The sequence below is a fragment of the Tamandua tetradactyla genome, chromosome 12 (assembly GCF_023851605.1).
Source record: "Tamandua tetradactyla isolate mTamTet1 chromosome 12, mTamTet1.pri, whole genome shotgun sequence".
Lineage (NCBI taxonomy): Eukaryota > Metazoa > Chordata > Mammalia > Pilosa > Myrmecophagidae > Tamandua > Tamandua tetradactyla.
The window spans coordinates 30,949,730-30,971,626 of NC_135338.1; the positions used below are offsets into that span (position 1 = coordinate 30,949,730).

The following is a 21,897-nucleotide window of genomic DNA, read 5'->3' on the forward strand; positions in this document are numbered from 1 at the left end:
GAACGAGGACACCTGTGCCAACTCTCCCCTCCTTCTTTCCATCCTAACAGAGAAGAGATGGCTAGAGCTGGCAGCCCTGAGGAAAAGGCCGGAACGGTGGCACTCACAGGACTGAGCTACTGCAGCCATGGAATCAGCCATACGTCTCCAGACTACTTGTTATGTGGGGGGTCGGGGAAACCCAAGTGTGGAAGGTGTTTTGTTTTTTTTTTAAGGTGCTTTACACCAAAAGCGTTTTGTACCAATATAGTGATTCAAAATGAAGTTTAACGGGAAAAGAAATGAACAGACCTTTGAATCATTGTCCTAGTTAGCACGTGGAATCTCAAAATTCCCCTCATGCCATTGAAATCACAGTCTTTTGAATGTGGTGGCAAAAGAGAAAAATTGTCTTGATCATTTCCCTTCCACAGCCTCAAAAACTGGTATTCCTTTGTATTTCACCTTCTTGTCTCTTTGGGAGCCATACTTAGCTCTCCTGTCTCCAACACATCCTTAACTGCATGCCTGGATCATTCTGAAACGTGTTAGTCCACATTCGGGGGGAGGGGGGGGGGGGCAGAGTCTGTCTTTTATCTATTTTTTAGCTCTAGAAACTGAAACAGTACCTGGAACTTTGTAGGTGCTCAGTAGATATCCACCAAAGCCAGGAAATGAAGCAGAACTCATTTAAAAATTAAGAGTAGCAGTGTTTTTTATTTGAAGACTTAAAAGATGAAATGGCCTGATGTTATGGAGTACATAGGGGACAGAATGTGCTCAGTGAAACGTGCATTTTGATTAAGAAAAATGATTATCATATGCCAGCTCTGACTCCTGCCTCCAGGCTGAGAAGATGACGTCCAAGGAGTCATTTTCACTCTTTCGCAGACACAAACAGAAGGGCATCTTTAATGAAATGCAGGACCTGATGTGACAGTCATTAGTAGTGGGAAGTAGGCAACCGATTGCCACGTCAGGATGAGATGCTTCAATGAAAATGACTTTCATCCCTGCGGCACAATCTTCCCTCTTTCCTGAAGTTGTGGGGGATGTATAAATTTTTAAAAAACGATACCAACGTCATTTACCTATACTTGAAATTTTGTAGTCTTCCATTGAAGAAAATTGGGGAGGCTAAATAAATTAGTTGGTTCAGTAAATACTTTATATGAACAAAACTGGTATTTGCTTTTTATTATTTCTGATAGAAGTGCCATCTATACAAGGCAGAGACGGACAGGTGGGAGCACTGATCAGGACCGAACACTGTCAGGCCTCTTCTGATCATGTGCCTGTCTGGCTTCTATGCCATTTGTCCACAATAGTTTCCTAAAGTATCAGAAACTCCTTGGTTCTGCCCAACAGCCATCCCTCACCTTGTACCCTTAGTATGGGGAAGTGTTGTTCTACATGGATCCACCTGTGGAGATGGGCCATGTAAAGAAGAGGAGTCCAGAGGCCCAGAGACCTGACCTGCTATTTCCTCTAAGACACGACTTAGCATTTGTCAAGTGAGATAAGCCTCTCATAGTTTAGAACCAGAAAGAACATTAGCCAGCAGGCTAATTTAGTTTTTTTGCAGAGATGGGGGAAGTAAAGTCCAGAGAAGCTAAGCAACTTGTCCAAGGTCAACACAGCAAGTCAGTGACGCCAAGGCTAGGTAGGTTCCCCCAGGCTTCAGTCTGATGTTTGTCCGACTGCCTACTGCTGCTTCAGTTTGTAAAGAGAGGACTGCTTCTCCTCACTCCTCTCTCACAGCCCATTAGCATTTCAGCTAGTTATGTCTACCATCTCATAATATTTCTCATTAAAAGAAAACCCACCCTGTAGGGAAATGGTTTCCACTTTCATGCTGTTTGGAAGAATGTTTTACCTGCATGCCAGTGCTGAGAGTTGAGCTCCTTGGAGAAGGGCATCCTATTTTGTGTGGCCCATCCAGGCAGAACCAGCCGAGCTGGCCAAGTGATTTCTCTGCATCACTTGGCTGTCAGATAAGGACCACCTGCTTATGGACTGACACAGTGGAACGTAGGGCCCAACATGCTCCCTAATGACACAGAACTTCATGTTAAAGGACATCAGGGAATTGAGTTTGCCCTTCTTCAGAAGAGCAAACAAAAGGTGTCAGAAGTTAGATGGAACTGAACAGTCAAAATAAATATAAAAATATAAGTATATACCTCTCCATCTCCCCAGATAAATCTGATAAAGCCCCTGGGACAGAGAGGAAACACTGGCGTGGCAAGACATCAGTAACCATTGGACAGAAATAGATCCTGTGATGGTTGAAAATCTGATTATCTTGATGAATTTCTGTCCAGCCTTTTCTTAGGACTACACCATGCTTTTCCTTCAATGCAAAATGTATTAAGTTCCCTGCATCTGAACATGTTGGCAGACGTTGGTTGAGAATGCAGAAATGAATCTTAGTTTCCTTGACTATAAAGTGTGATATAAAAACCGACCTTTTATGAGAATTACATGAGTTAATAGAGGTTAAGCTCTTAGAACAGTGTGAGCACAGAACAAGTACTCAACAAATGTTAGCTACGAAAGTGAAAAGGAAAACCCAGGTGTTGACCCTGCCGGCAAAAGCATTTGAATCTAAAGAGGGAGATGATAGGCTTTGTATATATTGACAATTAAACATTAAAACCATATTTTTTAAGGTTCTTTTATTGTGAAATATAACATATGTACAAAAAAGCAATTAATTTCCAAGTACAGTTCAACATGTAGTTATAGAACAGATTTTAAAGTTTGGAATGGGTTACACTTCCACAATTTTTCATTTTTGCTTCTAGCTGCTCCAAGACACAGGAGACCAAAAGAAATATCAATATAATGATTCAGCAGTCGAACTTGTTTTGCTAAATTCTATCTTCTCTGTTATATTCCTCCTTCTCTTTTTTCTTTTTTTTTTTTATGAAAAATTACGTATATTCAAAAAAGCAATAAATTTCAAAGTACATCACAACAATTAGTTATAGAACCACTTTCAAAGTTTGGTATGGTATCCACCATTTTCAGTTTTTACTTCTAGCTGCTCTAAAGAACTAGAGACTAAAAAAATATCAGTATAATGATTCAGCAATCATACTCATTTGTTAAATCCTACCTTCTCTGTATAACTCCACCATAGGCATTGGGGCTGTGCTTATTTAACTTTTTCATGGTGGAAGGGGCTGTTGATAATATGGGATGCGGGATGGACCTAACTGCTGTCCTGGAGAGGCTGGCCCCTGGGAAAAGTAAGATTCCCAGGGATCAGCCAGGCTCTGGACCACTTACTGGGTCCACGCCTCTAATAATTACCTTCTAGGATCTAACCTCATTGCTGGACCCAACTCAGGGTTGTAGCCAAGCTTTTTTGAGGGTCTGAAAAACAGAAGATAAGCTTTAGATTTGATCAACAGAACGTGACATTGGAGTCAGGAAAGCATAGGAAGGAATCCTGGCTTTGCTACTTAATAGCTGTATGATCTTGGATAAATCACTTAACCTTTCTCCATTTTGACATCTCTATCAATGACTTTTAAGACAGGAAAAAACTAGATAATTTATATAAAATACCGAGAGTGGCATCAATCATATAATAGATATTTCAAAATGCTTGTTATTATTTTTATAAGATCCTGGGTGCCTTATAAAAGCCCAAATACCAATGGACTTTTGATTTTTGTTAGGTTTTGTACTCTTGGCAATTTTCCAGAAACTGTGATAAGGGATTTCAGACAGAACATTTTTAGCTGATGGTACAGTTGTCCATATTCTGTCACAAATTTGTCTGACATGCAATGGAATGGACTACCAGGAATAAAAGTTTTTAAGCATTTTTAATTAATAGTGGATAACACTGATAGAATTTGTGTTCCTAAAAAGGATTGGATTCTGAGATATCCCAAGTCTAAGATTCATTGGCTGTTTATTCTTAGGTATTTGTTGTGGTTTCATCAATTTTTTACGCAGGACTTTTTTCCAGAGTCTTGCTATATCAGTCAGCTACAGCCAAAACAGTCCTATATGACAAGCCATCCCAGATTCAATGACATGAGCATTTATTTCTTGCTCATAAGGACTTGGGTCCATGCAAGTTAGCTGAGATTTAGCTGATCCAGGATGGGCTCGGCCAAGCTATGGGTTGGGTCCTGTCTCTTCCAGATGTCTCTAATCCTCTTTGGAATAGCAGATATCTGAGGCATCTTCTTCTCATGGCAAAAGGCAGGAGGGTAAGAGAGTAAGCGTAACTATGCAGATACACTGCAAGCCTCTGCCCACATCACATTCAATAACATACTATTTGCCAGGAAAGTTCCATAGTCAAGCCCAAATGTCAAGGGGTAGATTATATGCCCACCATTAAGTCATGGCAAGCCCCTGGGGTGTATATTAAGATTATGCAGAGACAAGAATTTGGGACCAATAATTCATTCTACCACTCACCTGTAATGTTGCTAAATTATTACTGGAGTCCAATCCCCTTTCTGGTCAGTTAGGGGGGGCTTGTCCTTTGTGGTTTTTTGATGACTGATATACTTCATAGAATATTGAGGGCCAATATAAGAAGCTAGGTCTTTCTCCTTAGTAGAAGTGTCCTTCTGAGAGTCACTGAGCTGATGAAACAAGTAAGTAGAGCAAAGAAGAGAGGAATCTTGGAGATTTCCCTTCTACAGCCAGTCCTCCAATCCAGTGCACATCAGCGAAGACTGGAAATTATTACCATCTAATGCCTGTCAGGGGTCTAGCTGAACTGAATTAATGGCTTCCTTCCAACTCTCAGTGATTTTCTGGCCATTCCACAGAAAGCCTCAATGTAACTGATACTTCTAGTTTAAGGTAACACAATAGATCGAAAGCAAAGATTATTTTGAAAATGTGATGACTTTTTAAGGAATAACTCTCCTTGGCTGTAGATAAATAATACTCAAACTACTCCATATAGTTGGATTTATGAGACAGGAGGCGAGGTAGTGGCTGATACTACCTTTTTTTTCCTTTTTCTTTGCTTTTCTAGAAATGTGGATTTAATTCATTCTTAAACTGTTGTTTAATGGAATGAAGATCTTCAGAAAATGACCCTTTTCCCACTCATCCATTACCTGAGGGGTTAGGAATTCAGGATTCTTTTTCACTCTCACTACTTCTCAGGAAAACCTAGAAATATCCAGAGAAGCTTGATTTCCCTGCTTTGAGGATTTTTCTAGGAATCTTTTGGGGCAGCAGAATAGCTCAGAAGTCAGAAGCATGAGCTCTGGCATCTGTGTCTGCGTTCAATCTTGGCTCCATAACTGAGTAGCTCTGTGAAGGTTGTGTAACAACATCCTGTGGTATTCACTGAGGCAGCTCTCAGTGTGGATGTTCCGATCCTTCTCTCCGGTGTGCCCACAACACTGAACCCCTGGCTCCTTTGCGGTTGAGTCTTGTGTAACTTCTGAGCTATCACGTTTAATACCCAGTACGAGGCTCTCTGGAATTCTCCCTGGTGCCTCTGGTACCGTGACTAGCAGCATTCAAGATGGTGGCTGACCCATCACCCTGGGTCCCGAGGTCTCCACAATGAACAGAGTCCCCTTGTTGACCTGAGATAGACACGTAATGTGAGAGAGAAATGAGCTGTCATTATATTTAGGCACTGAGGTTTGGGGAGTTATTATTACTACCTTTAACTTAGTCTACCCTGATAGCTATTCCTCACTAAACCTTAGTTTCTTTGTTTGAAAAAACGAGGACAGACAGTAGGATCTATTTTATGAAGTAACTGTGAAGATTAAATGCAATAATTTGTGTATAATACTTAGTACTTAGCATATCATAAATTCTTAGTGCATTTGGCTATTGGATATTATTAATTATTATTATTATTATAGTATTAGTAGGACATAGCATAACTTTGTCTCTGACATATCTATTTTTAACAAACAAGTTGTTAAGTCATGAGTCTTTGAAAAAAATCACTTAACCTCAGCCTACAATACTAGTATGTTAGACTGAGCTATAGCTTTACATTTTAGCTTTAAAATTGTGTGATTCTGTCAAGGAAGCACTCAGAAATCTATCTTGGTATGTTAAAGCTGTTTCTATTGCTTAATGGGATGGAGTGTGTGATAATAGTAAACATTCCCTTCCCCCCCCCAAAAAAAAGAATATGCCTTTGTTACAGATTTTTCTATATCCTCTTCTGGAACTTGCTGCCCAGGAAATTATATCCAGCTCATAAATACTTAGCTACAAATTAGTCCCTTAACTTAGGCACTTACATCCTCACTGTTCCATTCATCTGTCTGTGTTCTGTTTTCCGTATAAGCCCCACATAGTATTTTATTTCAGCACAGGCCATGGCCCACAATTGTCTTCCTCCTAATACTGTGGTCTTAGTCCAAGGAGAACCTCCCGTCCTTGTTCCTCCTTAGTCCTGGTCCAGGGGATCACCCTCACACTACCCCTCAGAACTACCGAGAACTGTTCCCACCTTCTCCAGATCAGGGTTTTCCATGTTTAAATCACAGTGACGTTTTTTCCTCTCCCATCTGACACTGGCCAGGTCTTTCTCTGGTCCCACAGGCAGCCCTGCCTGCACTTCCTAATAGCAATATCTTAATGTAGTAAGTTGAACCTATGAAATTTCCATTTTGGGGTTGAAAACGGGTTTTAGGTTTAAATTCAATTTGGGAAAGAGAGGGGAGTCCATCTCAAATATTGAATTACATGTTAGATCCCATTTAGAATACTAATTTTCTTCTCCCTATTACCTTGTTGAACTGGGGGGTAGTTCTTATAGAGCATGTCTTATGCTCTCTCCTATAACCCCGTGACATCCCCTAACCCAGCCTTCAGTGATAGCAAATACCAATACTAAGTTTATTGACTGACAAGGTCAGTAAACCTAGCCAGGTTTATTGTCACCTAGGTGACTAGGTGGAGGCTTGGTATCCACGTTCACACATCTTGGCTGTTACTTTTTGGGAGAAAATAACTTTTTTTTCTTTGACCTCCTTCAGATTGAAGACATCATTACAAAGATGCAAGATGACAAGACAGGGGGTGTGCCCATCAGAACAGTCAAGAGCTTTCTCTCCAAAATCCCCAGTGTCGTCACAGGTAAAGCATTTTCCTTACAAGGTGCTGGTGGGAATGGGAAGTTCATACAACATGATACCCAAAAAGAAAGAGACAATATTACTGTATGTGATTTAAAATATGAAGTAAAATTAATAGATGGAGTTGAGGTATCTGTAGGTATCCCAGCTTGTTATCCAGACTGTCACTGTTTGAACTCAGGTGCCAAATAAATTTGGATAATGAGAGATGCTTGTGCTATTAGTTGTGATAGATTGAATCATGTACCTCAAGTAAAGACAATTTCTTAATTTCACTCTGCATTCCTGTAAGTGTGAGCCCATTGGTGAATAGGTCCCTTCGACGCTGCTTTATCAGTTAAGGTGTGGACTTCTTTGTGAATAGTATCTTCTGAAATCCTACTTAGGAAGATGGCAGTGTAGGGAGGTGTGGGATTTAATTAGTCCTTTAGTGCAGCTAATATATAGCCAGGAACTGTCTGGAACAACTTTTGGGGGGCCATCCGTGATCCGACACACATTGTACACCAGTCTGCAACAGGTGGAAGGCCTGAGATCACAGCATAGAACTGAATGGAAATGTTCTCATATAGACTGTGGTGGTAAGAGCATAACTATGTGATTATACTGGGAACCACTGATTGTTCCCTAAGGATGGATTGCATGGTGTGTGAATAAAGCTATTTAAAAAATAAACAGAGAGATACAAGTGCTGAAGACAACGTGGAAAGAGAGAGTGAGAGGTAGTGAGATGTACTTCCCTCACTGTTGGTAGGGAAATGGAATGGTGCCGCCCCTCTGGAGGGCAGTGTGGTGGTTCCACAGGAGGCTAAGTGTAGGGCTGGCAAATGATTCTGCAACCACGTTATTAGATATATACTTGGATGAACTGAAAGCAGCGACAGGAATGGACATTTGCACACTGGTGTTTATGGCAGCAGTTTTTAAGATTTGCAATGGATGAAGGTGGCCTAAGGGTACTTCAAATGATGAACAGAAAGGTGACTGCAGTGTGTACATATAATGGACTATTGAGTGGCTGCAAAAAGGAGTGAAGTTGTGAAGCATGCAACTAGGTGAGTGAAACTTGAGGGCAATATGTTGAGTGAAATAAGCCAGAAACAAAAAGACAAATATTCTAATGCCTCATTAATTGGACTAACTATAATATGCAAATTCTGAGAATTGAATTTGAGAGAATAGGAGATCAGAGGAAGGCTTATTGAACAGTTCCTAGATTGTAAGCTCTTAAAGCAATCACATCTGTTCCTGAGTTGTAATGGTCATTTCTAAATTCTGATGTGCTGAGCTCTTTGTGTATAGGCTGGTGGTTCCCTGGAACTTCGGTTATCTGTATGATACCTGAGACTCAGAGCTGGAGTTCTGCAGCTATGAAGGTCAGCATTGCCCCATACAGCAACTGTTTAAAAATCTGAAAAAGTGATCAGACTTCAATTAGAGATATGAACAAACTGATTTGGTTGGGACTCGGGGAAATCAGACCAAAAGGTAAAGGATTATATTGACTGCATTTTAAATTTCAACTTTGGTGAGACCAAAGGAAGAGATGTTTCTTTGGTGCCAGATTTATATTTTCTGTAACACACTATCTAATTTACCTTGTTTAGTCTAATACTATAATTACATGTAATCTTGAATAGGGAGTGAGAACTTGTTGGTTTGTCCAGGTTAGTGTGATGCCCAATATATCCTAGAATAATCTGGGCAGAGAATAAAAAAAGTATTTGCAAAGTCCCCTTGAAAGACTTGGAAAAAAATGTGGAAATATTAAAACTTCCCCACTTGGGGAATTCCTGATATTCTCACAAGTATTGGGGACTACCAATTTAATAGGCCAAGCCCTCAATCTTGGGGCTTGCCCTTTGGAAACTTACTCTTGCCAAGGTAAAGCTAAGCCTACTTACAATGTTGCCTAAGATTCACCCTCAGAGAACCTCTTTTGTTGCTCAGATGTGGCTTCTCTCCCTAAGCCAATTCTGCAGGTAAACTCACTGCCCTCCCCCCTACATGGGACATGACTCCTGGGGGTGTAAACCTCCCTGGCAATGTGGCACATGGCACCCCGGGATGAGCTTGGATCTGGCATCAAGAAAGCCTCCTTGACAAAAAAGGGGGAAGAGAGAAATTAGACAAAATAAAGTTTCGGTGACTTAGAGATTTCAAGTAGAGAGGTCATTCTGTAGGTTATTCTTATGTGGTATATAAATATCCCTTTTTAGTTTTCTGTGTATGTATTCTAGTATATTAGCTACTCTAGTGTATTAGAACTGTAACCCAGCGGCCTTGATTCTTTAAGATAAAATTAAATAAATAATAGGGAAGAATAAGGGGTATGGGTGTTTTTATTTTTATTCTTGCATGTATTTTTTTGGCATAATGAAAATGTTCACAAATGGATTGTGAAGATGAATACACAACTATATGGTGACACTATGAACCATAATTGTACACTTTGGATGATTATATGGCATGTGAATATATCTCAATAAAATTACATTAAAAATGATTGTCGCAAGCCATCGCCAGAATGCTACAGACTCAAGAGAAAGCAAAACCTTGCTGACACCTTCTTTTGGAACTTCAATAAATTTTTGTTAATTAGCTTATTATATGGTCATTGTCACAGCAGCTCTGAAAAACTAAGGCGTTCGTGTTCCCGAATTTTGAAATTTATATATGTGAAATTATACTGAATTTATTTTTCTGTGACTTGGTTCTTTCGTTCAACAATATAGTTTTGGGATGTACATATCGATACACATAGCTATAGTTATTTTCAACTTCACTACTGTATAGCATTCCATTGTATGAATACACCTCAATTTATTTCTCTAATCTACTGTGTGAAGGCCATTTGGATTGTTTTCATGCATATTAATCAGGGTCCAGTTAGGAGATGTAATTTGAAAATTATTCCAGTAATTTGAAGACGGAACATTCCATATTTAATTTTTACTAATACGTGGAAGTTCACTACTAAAGAGAATGAAAGAGAATTCTTAAAAATACAGGAATAGGCCACCACTGCTGCTCCCAGGGGCTGAGACCTGACCTTCTAGTCTCCTGGTAACTTCTGTTGGATCAGTGGCATAAGGGACCTGCCGGGGCGTGTCGTCAGAGCCGCCCAGTGGACCAGCCGAGCTTTCTCCGGTGACCCTAGGCAGATTCGGAAGGCCCGGGCACCACCTAGAAGGCGACTCTGCTGGACGCGTGCGTTGGGCAGGACCCCGTGCCGCCAGCAGGTGGCGTTGTGAGACACCTGCCGTGCTTCCGCCCCATCCCCGCTGCTAACTTGCCTGAATGAGTAGCAGGTAGTCTTCCAGCTGATACATCCACCGGCATTTGTCAGTGTTGGAAGTGGAGATACCTATAATATGACGGTGAGCATGGGATGGATCCCACACTACGAGAATACGGGGAAATCTACGGAAGCTCACCTTATGCCTTCTCAGAGGACTTCCGTAGGCACATCTTCCATGTGCTTCCACGTGCTGGTGCCGCAGAGCAGAAGAGAACTTTGATTCCTTATAGAGTCACTTATTACAGCAATTCAGGGCGATAGGGCGATATTAGTGAAGTAAAAAAAGGACTAGAATTACCAGAGCATATGGAACTCAAAGAAGGCAAATCTTCCAGGTTCCTAAAATAATGAATGGCCACTGCTGAAAAATCATCTTATTTATTTATTCGGATGTCTGTTATTTCACCACACAATCTCATGTTGGGTATTTTTTTTAATTAATCATTTTTCCTATAGCTGTGAATTACTTTAAACTGTACAGTGTAATTACTATATTTGTGCTTCAACTGTTAAATTAAACCCATCACGCCACAGTATGAATTTAAAGATTTTTTTAGTTAAAAAAATTTAGATGAATTTTAAAAATTCATTTAAAATTCAAGATTCTTTTTCATGTAATATGTGGATTAAAAACTCTTTCACAGTTTTCTAAAATGTACCACTAGAAAGGTTTAAGTTTCTTATGATAGAAATAAGATGTATATTAAAAGTGTGGATGAAAGACATATCACTAGCCTGAGATGAGACGTGATTCTCATGGTAAAGTATCAGTATTATGTACTTGTATAGCATGGGCTGCTAAACAGAGAAGGCTTGTAGAGGTAAATGCATTAAACAAAGGATTAGTAGTATATTATAAACCTAATAGGAAAAATCTAGACTTTGTATTTTTGGTAATAGTGCGTTGATTTTTGGCGCTAATGTATTTTATTATAGACATGAAGACTTATGAAATTTCATTTCAGTCATTTCCTTTATGAAATGAAATCGCTGTACTTAGTTCCATTTTTGTATAGACTTGCCCCAATTCTAAATGATCTTGATGCTCTCCTTCTACCGTTTTTTGTTTGTATTTTAAGACAAAGAGAAATGAGTATTTTTCAAATCCGTAGTTCTCATTTTTGTGTCGGATAATCCTTTTCTCTTTTTTAAGAGGAGCTAGTTTTGTTCTTCACTATTATTCTTGATTCATTCTTTTTCCCTTAAATGATTGTCAGTGTCAAGTTCTGTTTCCATTTAGAATAGCTGACAACTGAGCACTTACAGGAGACTGATTCTATCTTTAGCAGTCCATCCTTTCACTATATGAACAATTGTCATGCATATCTGCATCGCACTTTTAGAGAGAAAAAAACTTCTTTAGGTTTCTCCAAGATTTAATTGAACATATAGCTGTTCATTTGTATATACCAGTTTTTTAGAAAACATAAAATGCTTGAGAGTCCCCTCCCCTGAAAATACTTAAGAGCCAATTAAACTATGAAAGAGCTTGATAGTTATTTATTTTTCATGTAAATATGTTCCTGAGAAAATCTAAAGTCTGTAGTTGTGTATGTTTAATGACAGTCTAAACAGTGCATGTAGCTTGGGGGGAAAGTGTAAATAATAAAGTTCTAATTAAATTTTTTAAAAGAATACAGGAATGGCAAATGTAGGGAATGGCTTCTACATCTAGGGCTAAGGGAGCATATTCAAGGAAGGAACGTAAGACTAGAAAGAAGCTTTAGGCTGAGATTCAGACCTGATGGAAGAGTGTGCAGTTGCAGCCCCATGAATGGCAGAGAAATGTGCTGGGGCTCTGTGAACTTTACCTTGTTGGCAGCTGGCAGGCTGGGCTGGCAAACAGCCATACACTGGGATGCTGGTGAAATGGTGAGCACCAGGAACGTTCTCCTGCATGCCACTGGCATCTGTACTGTACAAGCAAGAGGAAAAGGTCACCAGAACCAGGAAGAGAAGCACCTTCTTTTGCTATTTCTTGTGATGGCCCTCCAGTGCCATCAAAGAACTAATGTTTACAGGGTTTAGCTCTAGTGTCACAAAACAGGTCAAAAGGGCTGGTTAGAAGCTGAAAGGCAAGACATTGATAACTGGCACACCTCACCTGATTTGTGTTTTTTTCCTAACAATGCTGCTTTTTACATTTGTATGCCTATCCTTTGGTATACTTGTGCATGAGTTTCTCTACACTGTACATAAGAATAAAATTGCTGAGTTAAATGTGTGCAGCTAATCACATTTAATAAATATTGACAAACTGCCCTTCAAATTGGTTAACCATACACTCCCGCAGTCAGTGAATTACCCCACAACATTACCAGCCCTTGGGGATGGGCTTACATTTTAATTTTTGTCAATATAGTAAATATATAACTCATTATGGTTTTCATTTGCATTTCCCTGATTGTAAAATGTGGTTGTGCATCTCGTCAGACATTGCTTTTTTTTCCCCTCAAGTAAGGTTGCCTCTCCCATGAAATATCTGTTTTAGACATTTGCTTATTTTTCTATTGTTGTTTGTCTTTTTTATTAGTGATTTATCTGTCCTTTATGCATATCAGATACATTTCTTCGGCTGTCATATGTAAAACCAATATTTTCTCCCAGTTTGCAGTTTATCTTGGCGTTTTCTTTATGCTGTTTTTTTGGTGAAAAAAGTTCTTAACTTTAATTGAATAGAATTTATCAATATTTTCTTTTTGGTTTGTGCTCATTTGTCTTGTTTACAAAACTCTTTTCTATCCCTATCCCAAGATCATAAAAATATCTTGTGACTTGTGTGTTCTAAAAGCCTTATAGCTACACCAATTGCCTTGTTAATCAATGTGAAATTGACTTTTGAATGTGATCCAGTTTTATTTTCTTTCATATAAAAAACTGGTGGTCTAAGAACCATTTATTAAATATTTCACCTTTTTCATATGAATCTGTAGTGCTCATTCCATCATAAATCAGTGCCAATATATTTTATGGGGTCCTTTCAGGGTATATTTCTATTTCTACCCCAATATCACACTGACTCTATTATTAGAGTTTTGTTATGATTATTTATTGATATCAAACTTGGCAAAATCTCCAACTTGGTCCTTTTCTTCAGAGGTATTGTTGTTCTTGGCTATTTATTTATTTTTCTGTATTTGTTTTAGGATTCGATTTTAGAATTACTTGAAGACATTGATAGGATTTGTCTAGAATTGCATTTAATTTGGGGAGAATTGACATCTTTATAATGTTGCACCTTTCTGCCTTTCAGGAAGGTAGGGATGCCTTTTATTTTAAATGATTTTGTATAACAATTCTTGGAAGCAGTGTGCAAAATTACTGTACAATACAAGAATTAATATATATTTACATTCTTAAAAATAGTTACTCTTGAGGTTGACAAAACTGTCATTTTCCTAAATGCATATTATACAACAGACTAACGGAGGAACCATTTTTCGTATTCAGCCTGAATTGTCCATTAACATTCTTGTTCTCCAGAAACGTATGTGTCTTATGCCCAATAACAAGTAAGACTGATGTTAAAGAACAGTGAGCATTTTAAATTACATTTTCTGAGCTTATCACAGTAATAGTTAACTTTCAATATTCTTAATATGGTATATCTCTCCATTTATTTATGTTGTCTTCAGTAGTCTTCAATAAAGATTAAAATTTTCTCTACCAATTGCAAGTATGTCTTTTATTAAATTTGTTGAGTGATACCTCATATTATTGTTCACTTATAGATGGAGTCTTTAAAATTTTATTTTCTAATTGCTTATTAATTTTGTATAGAAAAGTAATTAACTTTTGCATATTGATTTCCTACCCAGGAAACTTGCTTAACTGTCTTATTAGTCTCACAACTTATTTGTATACTTTTTAAGTTATTTCTCATAGAAAAATCATATTTGCAACTTATACAGAGTCATTTATTTCCAATCCTTTTCCGTCTTTTTCTTTGTGTGCCTTATTGAGCTGGTTATAATACACTACAATTTGGAATAGAGATGGTAATAATGACCAGTCTTTTCTTAGTCCTGATATTTTAAGAAATATTTTTATGATTTCACATTAATGTAATTTTTGCAGTAGGGTGTTTGTAGATGATTTTTATCGGACTAAGGAAGTTCCTTTCTGATCTTACTATACTAAGAGGTATTACTGTTTTTTAATCTTGAGTGCATATTGAATTTCACTGGATACTTTGTTGACATCTATTAAAATGACCATAAAGTTATTCTCCTTCAAAGTCTTGATAGGATAATTACACTAAATAATTTTCTAGTATCAAGCCATTCTGCATAGTACACTATGGTGTACTATTTTTTCATGTCTTGATGGATTGCGTTTGAGAATATGTTGTTTATGTTTATCTATTTTTAGGTGAAAATTTAAGCTTTCTTAAACTCCTTGCTGGTTTGAGTATCAAATTTATGCTGACTTCATAAAATGAACCATGAAGTAATCTACCTCTTTTGTTGATGTTGTTGTTCTCTGAAAAATAGCTTTCTCTTAAATTAAGCTTTTGATTGGTTTATTTTAACTACTTTATTTTTTATTTCTATATATACCATCTGGTACTTTTCCAATATGCTTATTCATTCATTTAAAAAATATTTATTAGGATTTTATTATTTTCTAGTATTGTTGGAAACTGGGGATTCAGAATTAAATGAATCAGACAAAATGTTCTGCTCTCATGAATTTACATTCTAGAGGAGGATACAATAAACAAGATAAATGAGAAAAAAAAATTACTGAATTTTAGATGATGTTAAGGCCAAGGAGAAACACAAGGTATGGAAAGGAGGATAGGAAATGTTAGAGTGCTACAATTTTGGAGCAAATAGCCAAGGAAAAACTCTCTGAGAAGGTAAATATTGGAGTAGAGACCAAAAGAAGATAAGGGATTGAATCATGTGGCTATCAAGCGAAAGAACTTTCCAGACAGCAAATGTAAAGTCTCCAAGGCAGGAATATTCCTGGTTATTGAGGAACTGAGAGGAGCCAGAGTGACTACAGCCGGGTAAAGAAAAGAAAGAGTGGAGGGGGTGAGGTCAGAGTGATACTGTAAGCTAGGTCACATAGCCTCTTGGTCATTATAAGGCCACCGAAGGGCTCTTACATTTCAACAGGATTACTCCCTTCTGTTTGTGTTGGAGAAGTGACTCTTGCAAATATGGTGACTCAGACTAGGCTATCAGCATTGGAAGTGTATGAATTGGCCAGATTCTGATTAAAGTTTGAAGGCAGAACAGAGAGTAATTGCTGGTAGATCAGACGTGGACTATGAGAGAAGGAAAGTGATCAGTGATGACTCCACAGGTTTTGTCTTGAATAACTTGGAAGAATGGAGTTACCTATAATTTCAATGGAGTTGGTTCCTTTGTTTAGCAAATGGGTTAGTAATGAAATTATCAATTTTAGATAAGTTCCAGGTGCCTATTTAGATATTCAATTGGAAATGACAAGTGGGCATTTGAATATGTGGATCTAAATTTGAAGGAAGGGTTTGTGTTAGGAAAATAAGTTATCAGCGTATAGATGGTATTTAAAGCTGTGGGATTTATGAACTCACCAAGAGAGTGAGTGTAGGTAGAAAACATAGTTTAAATCCTACATCTGGGGATGCTCCAATATTCCAATATAGAGAGGTTAGGGAGAGAAAGAGAAATAAGCATGAAAAAAAAATTGAGAAGGAGTAGCTGGAGAAGAGGAGAAAAATCAGAAGGATGTGGTTTTTTGGAAGCCAAGTTTTCTAGGAACTGTTTTAAGAGTGGTATGATCTACTACATCAAATGCTGGGGACAACTAAGTTTAGGATGGAGAATTGGTCATTGAATTCACACGTTGAATTCATTGGTGACCTTGAATAAATGTACTTTCCTTCAAACACTGGGAGCGAAAAGCCTTATTGGAGTGGATTCAAGTCAAAATGAGAGGAGAGAAATTTGAGTTAGTGAATATAGCTACTCTTTGAAGAATTTTCCTGTGAAAGGAAGAAATGCACTAATATCTGGAGGGATAAAAGGGGTCAGAACATATATGTTTTAAAAATAATATGAAAGTAGCAGAATATTTGTATATTGATGGGAATGACTCTATAGAGAGTAAAAAATGACTTGGGGAAAGGGAAAATTCAAGGAGTCATATCCAGGAGTAAGTGAAAGGAGATAGAATCTAGTACACGGACAGGTAGGTAGCTTTAGCTAGAAACATGTACAGTCATCCATAGGGAGAGGAGGGGAAGTAGAGTAGATGCACAGAGGTACAAATAAGTGGGGGAAAGTGGTGGGAGCCTATGGAAATTTTCTTCTATTTGTTTTTGTTTTCTTAGCAATATGGGAAACAAAGGGAGATGAGATGTTAAAGAGCTCAATTGGACTAGGAAATAGAGTCTTGATTTACTAGGTAGCATTAAGTACTGTCTTGAGGTTATTGATATTTATGCATTTGGGAAGAGATAATTCTTTCTCCAGCCACATTTAGCTCTGTGAGTTTGGGCATGGATCAGAGGTGAAAAATTGAACTTAACTAAGACTGTAGCAAGAATGAGAGGATGATGAATCATGAGACAAGAGAGCAACTTAAATGATTGACCATTAAACTTTAACCAAGTAAGAAGGAAAGTGAGGACATGAGATGGGTGAGGGCCAGTGAAGAGCAATAACAATCAATTGTGGATTGAGTGGCAAAGAATTTTTGGATATGGAGACTAGAGTGAGAGAGAGGTAGTGGTTGGATTGTGGAATGTTAGAAATTGAAATTATGGAGGAGTTACAATTATTGCTGGTAGCAAAGGTCTAGTGCATGACCATGAGAATAAGTGGCCAACATAGGATGGAGGACAAGAACATTGGGGAAAATGAGGTCAAGGAACTCAGAGGCCATGATACTGGAAGGTAGAGCAATTTGGAGAGTGAATCACTACTGGAGGAGTATTAGAGAATGTGCTTGTGAGCCTGGGATTAAAATTCTCAAACAGTGAGAGGCAGAGGCCCGGGGCGCACTAGATGACTTTCCAACAAGGGGTTGTAAGTGATTTAGTCTGGTGTCATGTAATCAAAGTTGAATATTTTTGAGAGAAGAGGAAAGGGATGAAGATACTCTGGAAGAAGCCAAGAGAAGCAAGGGAGTCACTCACTTGCCTTAAAGCCCAGTGGTGTAAAAGGTATGGGAGGGAAAGTAGCCACCACCCAAGAGGACTGCAGGGGAGCAGGGCTATCAGGGAAGAACAAGAGGGGTCATATTAACTGAAAAGTTTGAAGTTATAAGAGATTTTACTGGTTAACTATGAGTTCCAGAGGATGAGTAAAAGGGTTTCAAGATGGAAAGAGTATAACTGGGTAATAAAAGTCCACAGCTTCTATATGGTAGGCACTAGAGTAGTCATAGGAGATTTAAAAATGAACAAAAATCTGATCTTTCCCCTCTAAAATGGCTAATCTAGTGAGAGGAACAAGCAGGTAGACCAACTATTGTATCAGCTATATGTTATAATAGAAAAATGTGCAAAGTACGGATTGAACTTGGAGTAGAGACTCATGAACTTTGCTTCAGTATGGCTAGGATATTTCTCTGTATCAGTTATCTCTTGCTATATATCAAGCTGCCCCAAACCATAAGAACTTAAAACTACAATGACTTTATTTTTATTTCTCATGGTCATGACTTCATGAATTGGCATTCCGGGGAGTTCTGCTGGTCTTTCCCACAATCACTCAGGAGGTGACAGTCACCTGAAGGTTCAGTCAGGGCTAGAGCATCTAAAATGGCCTCACTTGTTTGCTTGGCAGTTGATGCTCACTTTTAGCTGACACTACAGCTCACTTCCAAGTGGCCTTGTATCCTCTAATAGGTGAGACTGGGCTCTTCAAAGCTTCGTGGTCTTGGCATTCCAAAAGGGAAAGGGGTAGAAGCTGCAGAACTTCTTAGGGCCTTGTCCCCAGAACCCATATAATGTCAAGCCCACCACATTCCACAAAGCAAATCATAAAGCCAGCCTAGATTGAAGAGGATAGAGAAACCAACTCCACATCTTGATGGGAGGAGTGCCAATGGCACACTGACATGGGGAAGTGTGATTTCTTGGAGACCATTATTATATTGATCAACACAGGAAGTAATTTTAAAACTGGGCCCTAAACATGAGAAGAAAATTACAAAAAGAAATTCCAGGTGAAGAAAATTGAATTTCAGATTTCCAAATGCGTGAAAAATATGTCAGGTTTCTGTAAAGATGAAGATGAGTTCATTTATGTGGTTGGAGTTTAAAACACATTTAAATATGTTTGTTCTGCATCATGGCAGAACAGGGAAGTAAAATGATCTGAGACTTGGCCGTAACAACAGATTATAAAGGAATTTTGAAATGAACGCTTTATCCAAAGCTAATACACTTCCTTTAGAGGTTTACTAATAGGGGGGAAATAAATACAAATGTTAAGAAGATAGATCAGGCAAGAAGATGGATGAAAGAATGGAGGAGGAAGAAATGAGAAGCATGGAGAGCAGGTGAGGAGTTTCTAGAGGAGTGAGTCTAAGTAGGAAATAAAGAAAGCCGTAATAACAACTGAAACCATAATTTATACCCACAATTCATTTAATTCTCATAAAATATTTTAATATAGAAACGTTGACTGTCTCCATTTTACTATAGAGGAAACTGCAAATTAGAAATTTTAAGTAACTTTCCCAAGGTTACACAGCTCGCAAGTGACAGGACCTCTGTCTCCAGGGCCCACTGTGAAAGAATAACAGCAGAAAGATTCAAGACATTTGAGGAAAAAATAGAAGATAGGGTTGATAAGACGTGGTGGGTGGATGCTGGGCATAGGATAGCTCATTAAAAATGACATACAAGTGAATGTGATGGATTAAATACATTTATCTAACTTTTTTTCTCTTCTGAAACCTCACAGAATTATAGTAAAGGAATTTTTTTTAATTTTTTTAATTAATTTTTAAATTAAAAAAATATGACAAGAAAGAAACACAAACATTCTTAACATATGATCATTCAGTAATTCACAATATCACATAGTTGCATATTCATCATCATGATCATTTCTTAGAACATTTGCATCAATTCAGAAAAAAATAAAACGACAACAGAAAAAGAAAATGAAAACAGAAAAGAAAAAAAATTATACATACTATACCCCTTTCCCCTCTCTTTCATTGATCACTAGCATTTCAAACTAAATTTATTTTAACATTTGTTCCTCCTATAATTTATTTTTATTCCATATATTCTACTCATCTGTTGACAAGGTAGATAAAAGGAGCATCAGACACCAGGTTTTCACAATCACACAGTCACATTGTGAAAGCTCTATCACTACAGAATCATATTCAAGAAACATGACTAATGGAACACAGCTCTACATTTTCCGGCAGTTCCCTCCAACCTCTCCATTACATCTTGGCTAACAAGGTGATATCTATTTAATGTGTAAGAATAACCTCCAGGATAACCTCTCGACTCTGTTTGGAATCTCTCAGCCATTGACACTTTGTCTCATTTCCCTCTTCCCCCTTTTGGTCGAGAAGTTTTTCTCAATCCCTTGATGCTGAGTCTCAGCTTGTTCTATAAAGGAATTTTTTAGAGGTGCAATCCTAAAGTACAGGGGGTCAAGAATTTTCAAGAGTCTGAAATTTTGCCCTACTGTCAAACTGACAACAGTTTCATAAATGTTGGTAAAAAACATGGGGCTCTTGGGTCCTAAACATAGAGCAATTTATTACTCATGGTAATAGTAGTAACCAGAGTATCCGTACTTTTTGTGCCAATTTCCTGAGCTCCACTCCTGCAGGGCAGTACAATGAGGATCAGATGACACTGTATGTGCAGTAGGTTGCATTACAGAAGAGGAACTCTGATCTTAGGAAACTTGAATCTTTTATAGTAGATGGCAGTTATGTCTGCCCTTTATTCCAGAGGAAGACTCAATTTCTGTCTTTCAAAACTGTTTGCCACACAAACACCCTTGAAAAGATAGTCTAGTACAAAAGGCATTCACTGCTTCACTCACAAGATTTATAGATATGTGACAGCCCAATGGAAAATTGTCTCCCAACATGGGTAGGACAAAAAAAGGAGACAATAGAAACAAAGACTGGGAATCTGAAAAGAAAACAGGTGAATGATGACTGACTTAGCCCATGAGACAACCTAACCATAATTTATCATTGGAGAAAGCTAAGAAACAATTTTGTTTATATGGTAGAATTTTCAAAAGGGTCAGAAACTAGTAGCATCAGCAATTTGTTCTGTCTAGTTAGCATGCAGTTTTCCAGCATATTCACCTTCTGCTTAATCACTGAATGGACCAGTCACTAGCCCATTGCCTACTTTCCAGCAATATCCAATCTCCCACTCTGCCAGCAGAGCTCAGAGTGATTAAGATGGCCCCTAATAGAATGAAGGGTGACAAATCACACGATCATCCAAACCAATGCAGAAAAGGCATTTGACAAAGTTAGATACCCTTTCATGATAAAACACATACACACACAGACAGAAAAGCATGAATAGGAGAAAATTTCCTCAATACAATAAAGGACATGCATTAAAAACTCACAGCTAACATTATCATCAATGATGAAAGGCTGAATGCCTTTCCCCTGAGGTCAGGAACAAGACAAGGATGCCCACTTATACCACTACTGTTCAACAGTGTCCTGTAATTTCTAGCCAGAGCAATTAGGCAAGTAAAAGAAATAGAAAGTCTCTAAATGAAATTGAAAAGGAAATGAAACTATCTCTACTGGCAAAGGACATCATTCTTTATATAGAAAATCTTTAAGAATCCACAAGAAAGCTACTAGAACTAATAAATTCAACAAAGTTGCCAGCTTCAAGATTAATATGCAAAAATCAGTTAAGTTTCTATGCACCAGTAAAGAACATTTAAAAATTGAAATTCAAAAAACAATTCCATTCACAACAACTTCTAAAGGACTAAAATACCCAGCAATAACTTTAACGCAAGGAGGTGAAGGACCTGTACACTGAAAACTACAAAAATGCTGAAGGAAATTAGAAATTAAAGAAGCCCTAAATACATGGCAAGACATTCTGTGTCATTGACAGGAAGACTTAGTATTGTTTAGATGTCAATACTAACCAAAGGAATTTACAGATTCAATGCAATCCCTACCAAAATCCCAGCAGCTTTTTGTTTGCAGAAATGGAAAATCTGTTCTTTCGAGTTTGTATTGAATTGCAAGAGGCACCAAAGAGCCAAATCAATATTATGAAAGAAAACAAAGTTTGCGGCCTCACACTTCTCAATTTTAAAACTTAGTACAAAGTCACAGTAATATAAACAGTGTGATATTGACATAAGGATAGACATATAGACAAACGGAATAGAAAAGAAAGTTCAAAAATAAACCAATATGTTTATGGCCAACTGGTTTTTGACAAGGATGCCAAGTATATTAATTTGGGAAAGAACAGTTTCTTCTACAAATGGTGCTTGAAAAACAGGCTATCTACATGCAAATGAATGAAGTTGGATGCCT

The 21,897-nt window shown here is 37.9% G+C and overlaps 1 protein-coding gene across 11 annotated transcripts in view; it reads left to right on the forward strand.

Moving 5' to 3' along the window:
- The window catches only part of RGS6 (regulator of G protein signaling 6), a 658,535-nt gene that overhangs the window by 443,890 nt on the left and 192,748 nt on the right, over positions 1–21,897 (forward strand). For 10 of the 11 annotated variants that reach the window (XM_077122927.1, XM_077122919.1, XM_077122920.1 and 7 more), the window contains one exon: positions 6,981–7,080. In XM_077122927.1, coding sequence (XP_076979042.1) covers positions 6,981–7,080 — 100 coding nt within the window. Of the gene's footprint in view, positions 1–6,980; positions 7,081–21,897 lie in introns of those variants that run through there. The other variant, XM_077122926.1, reaches the window with a different exon arrangement.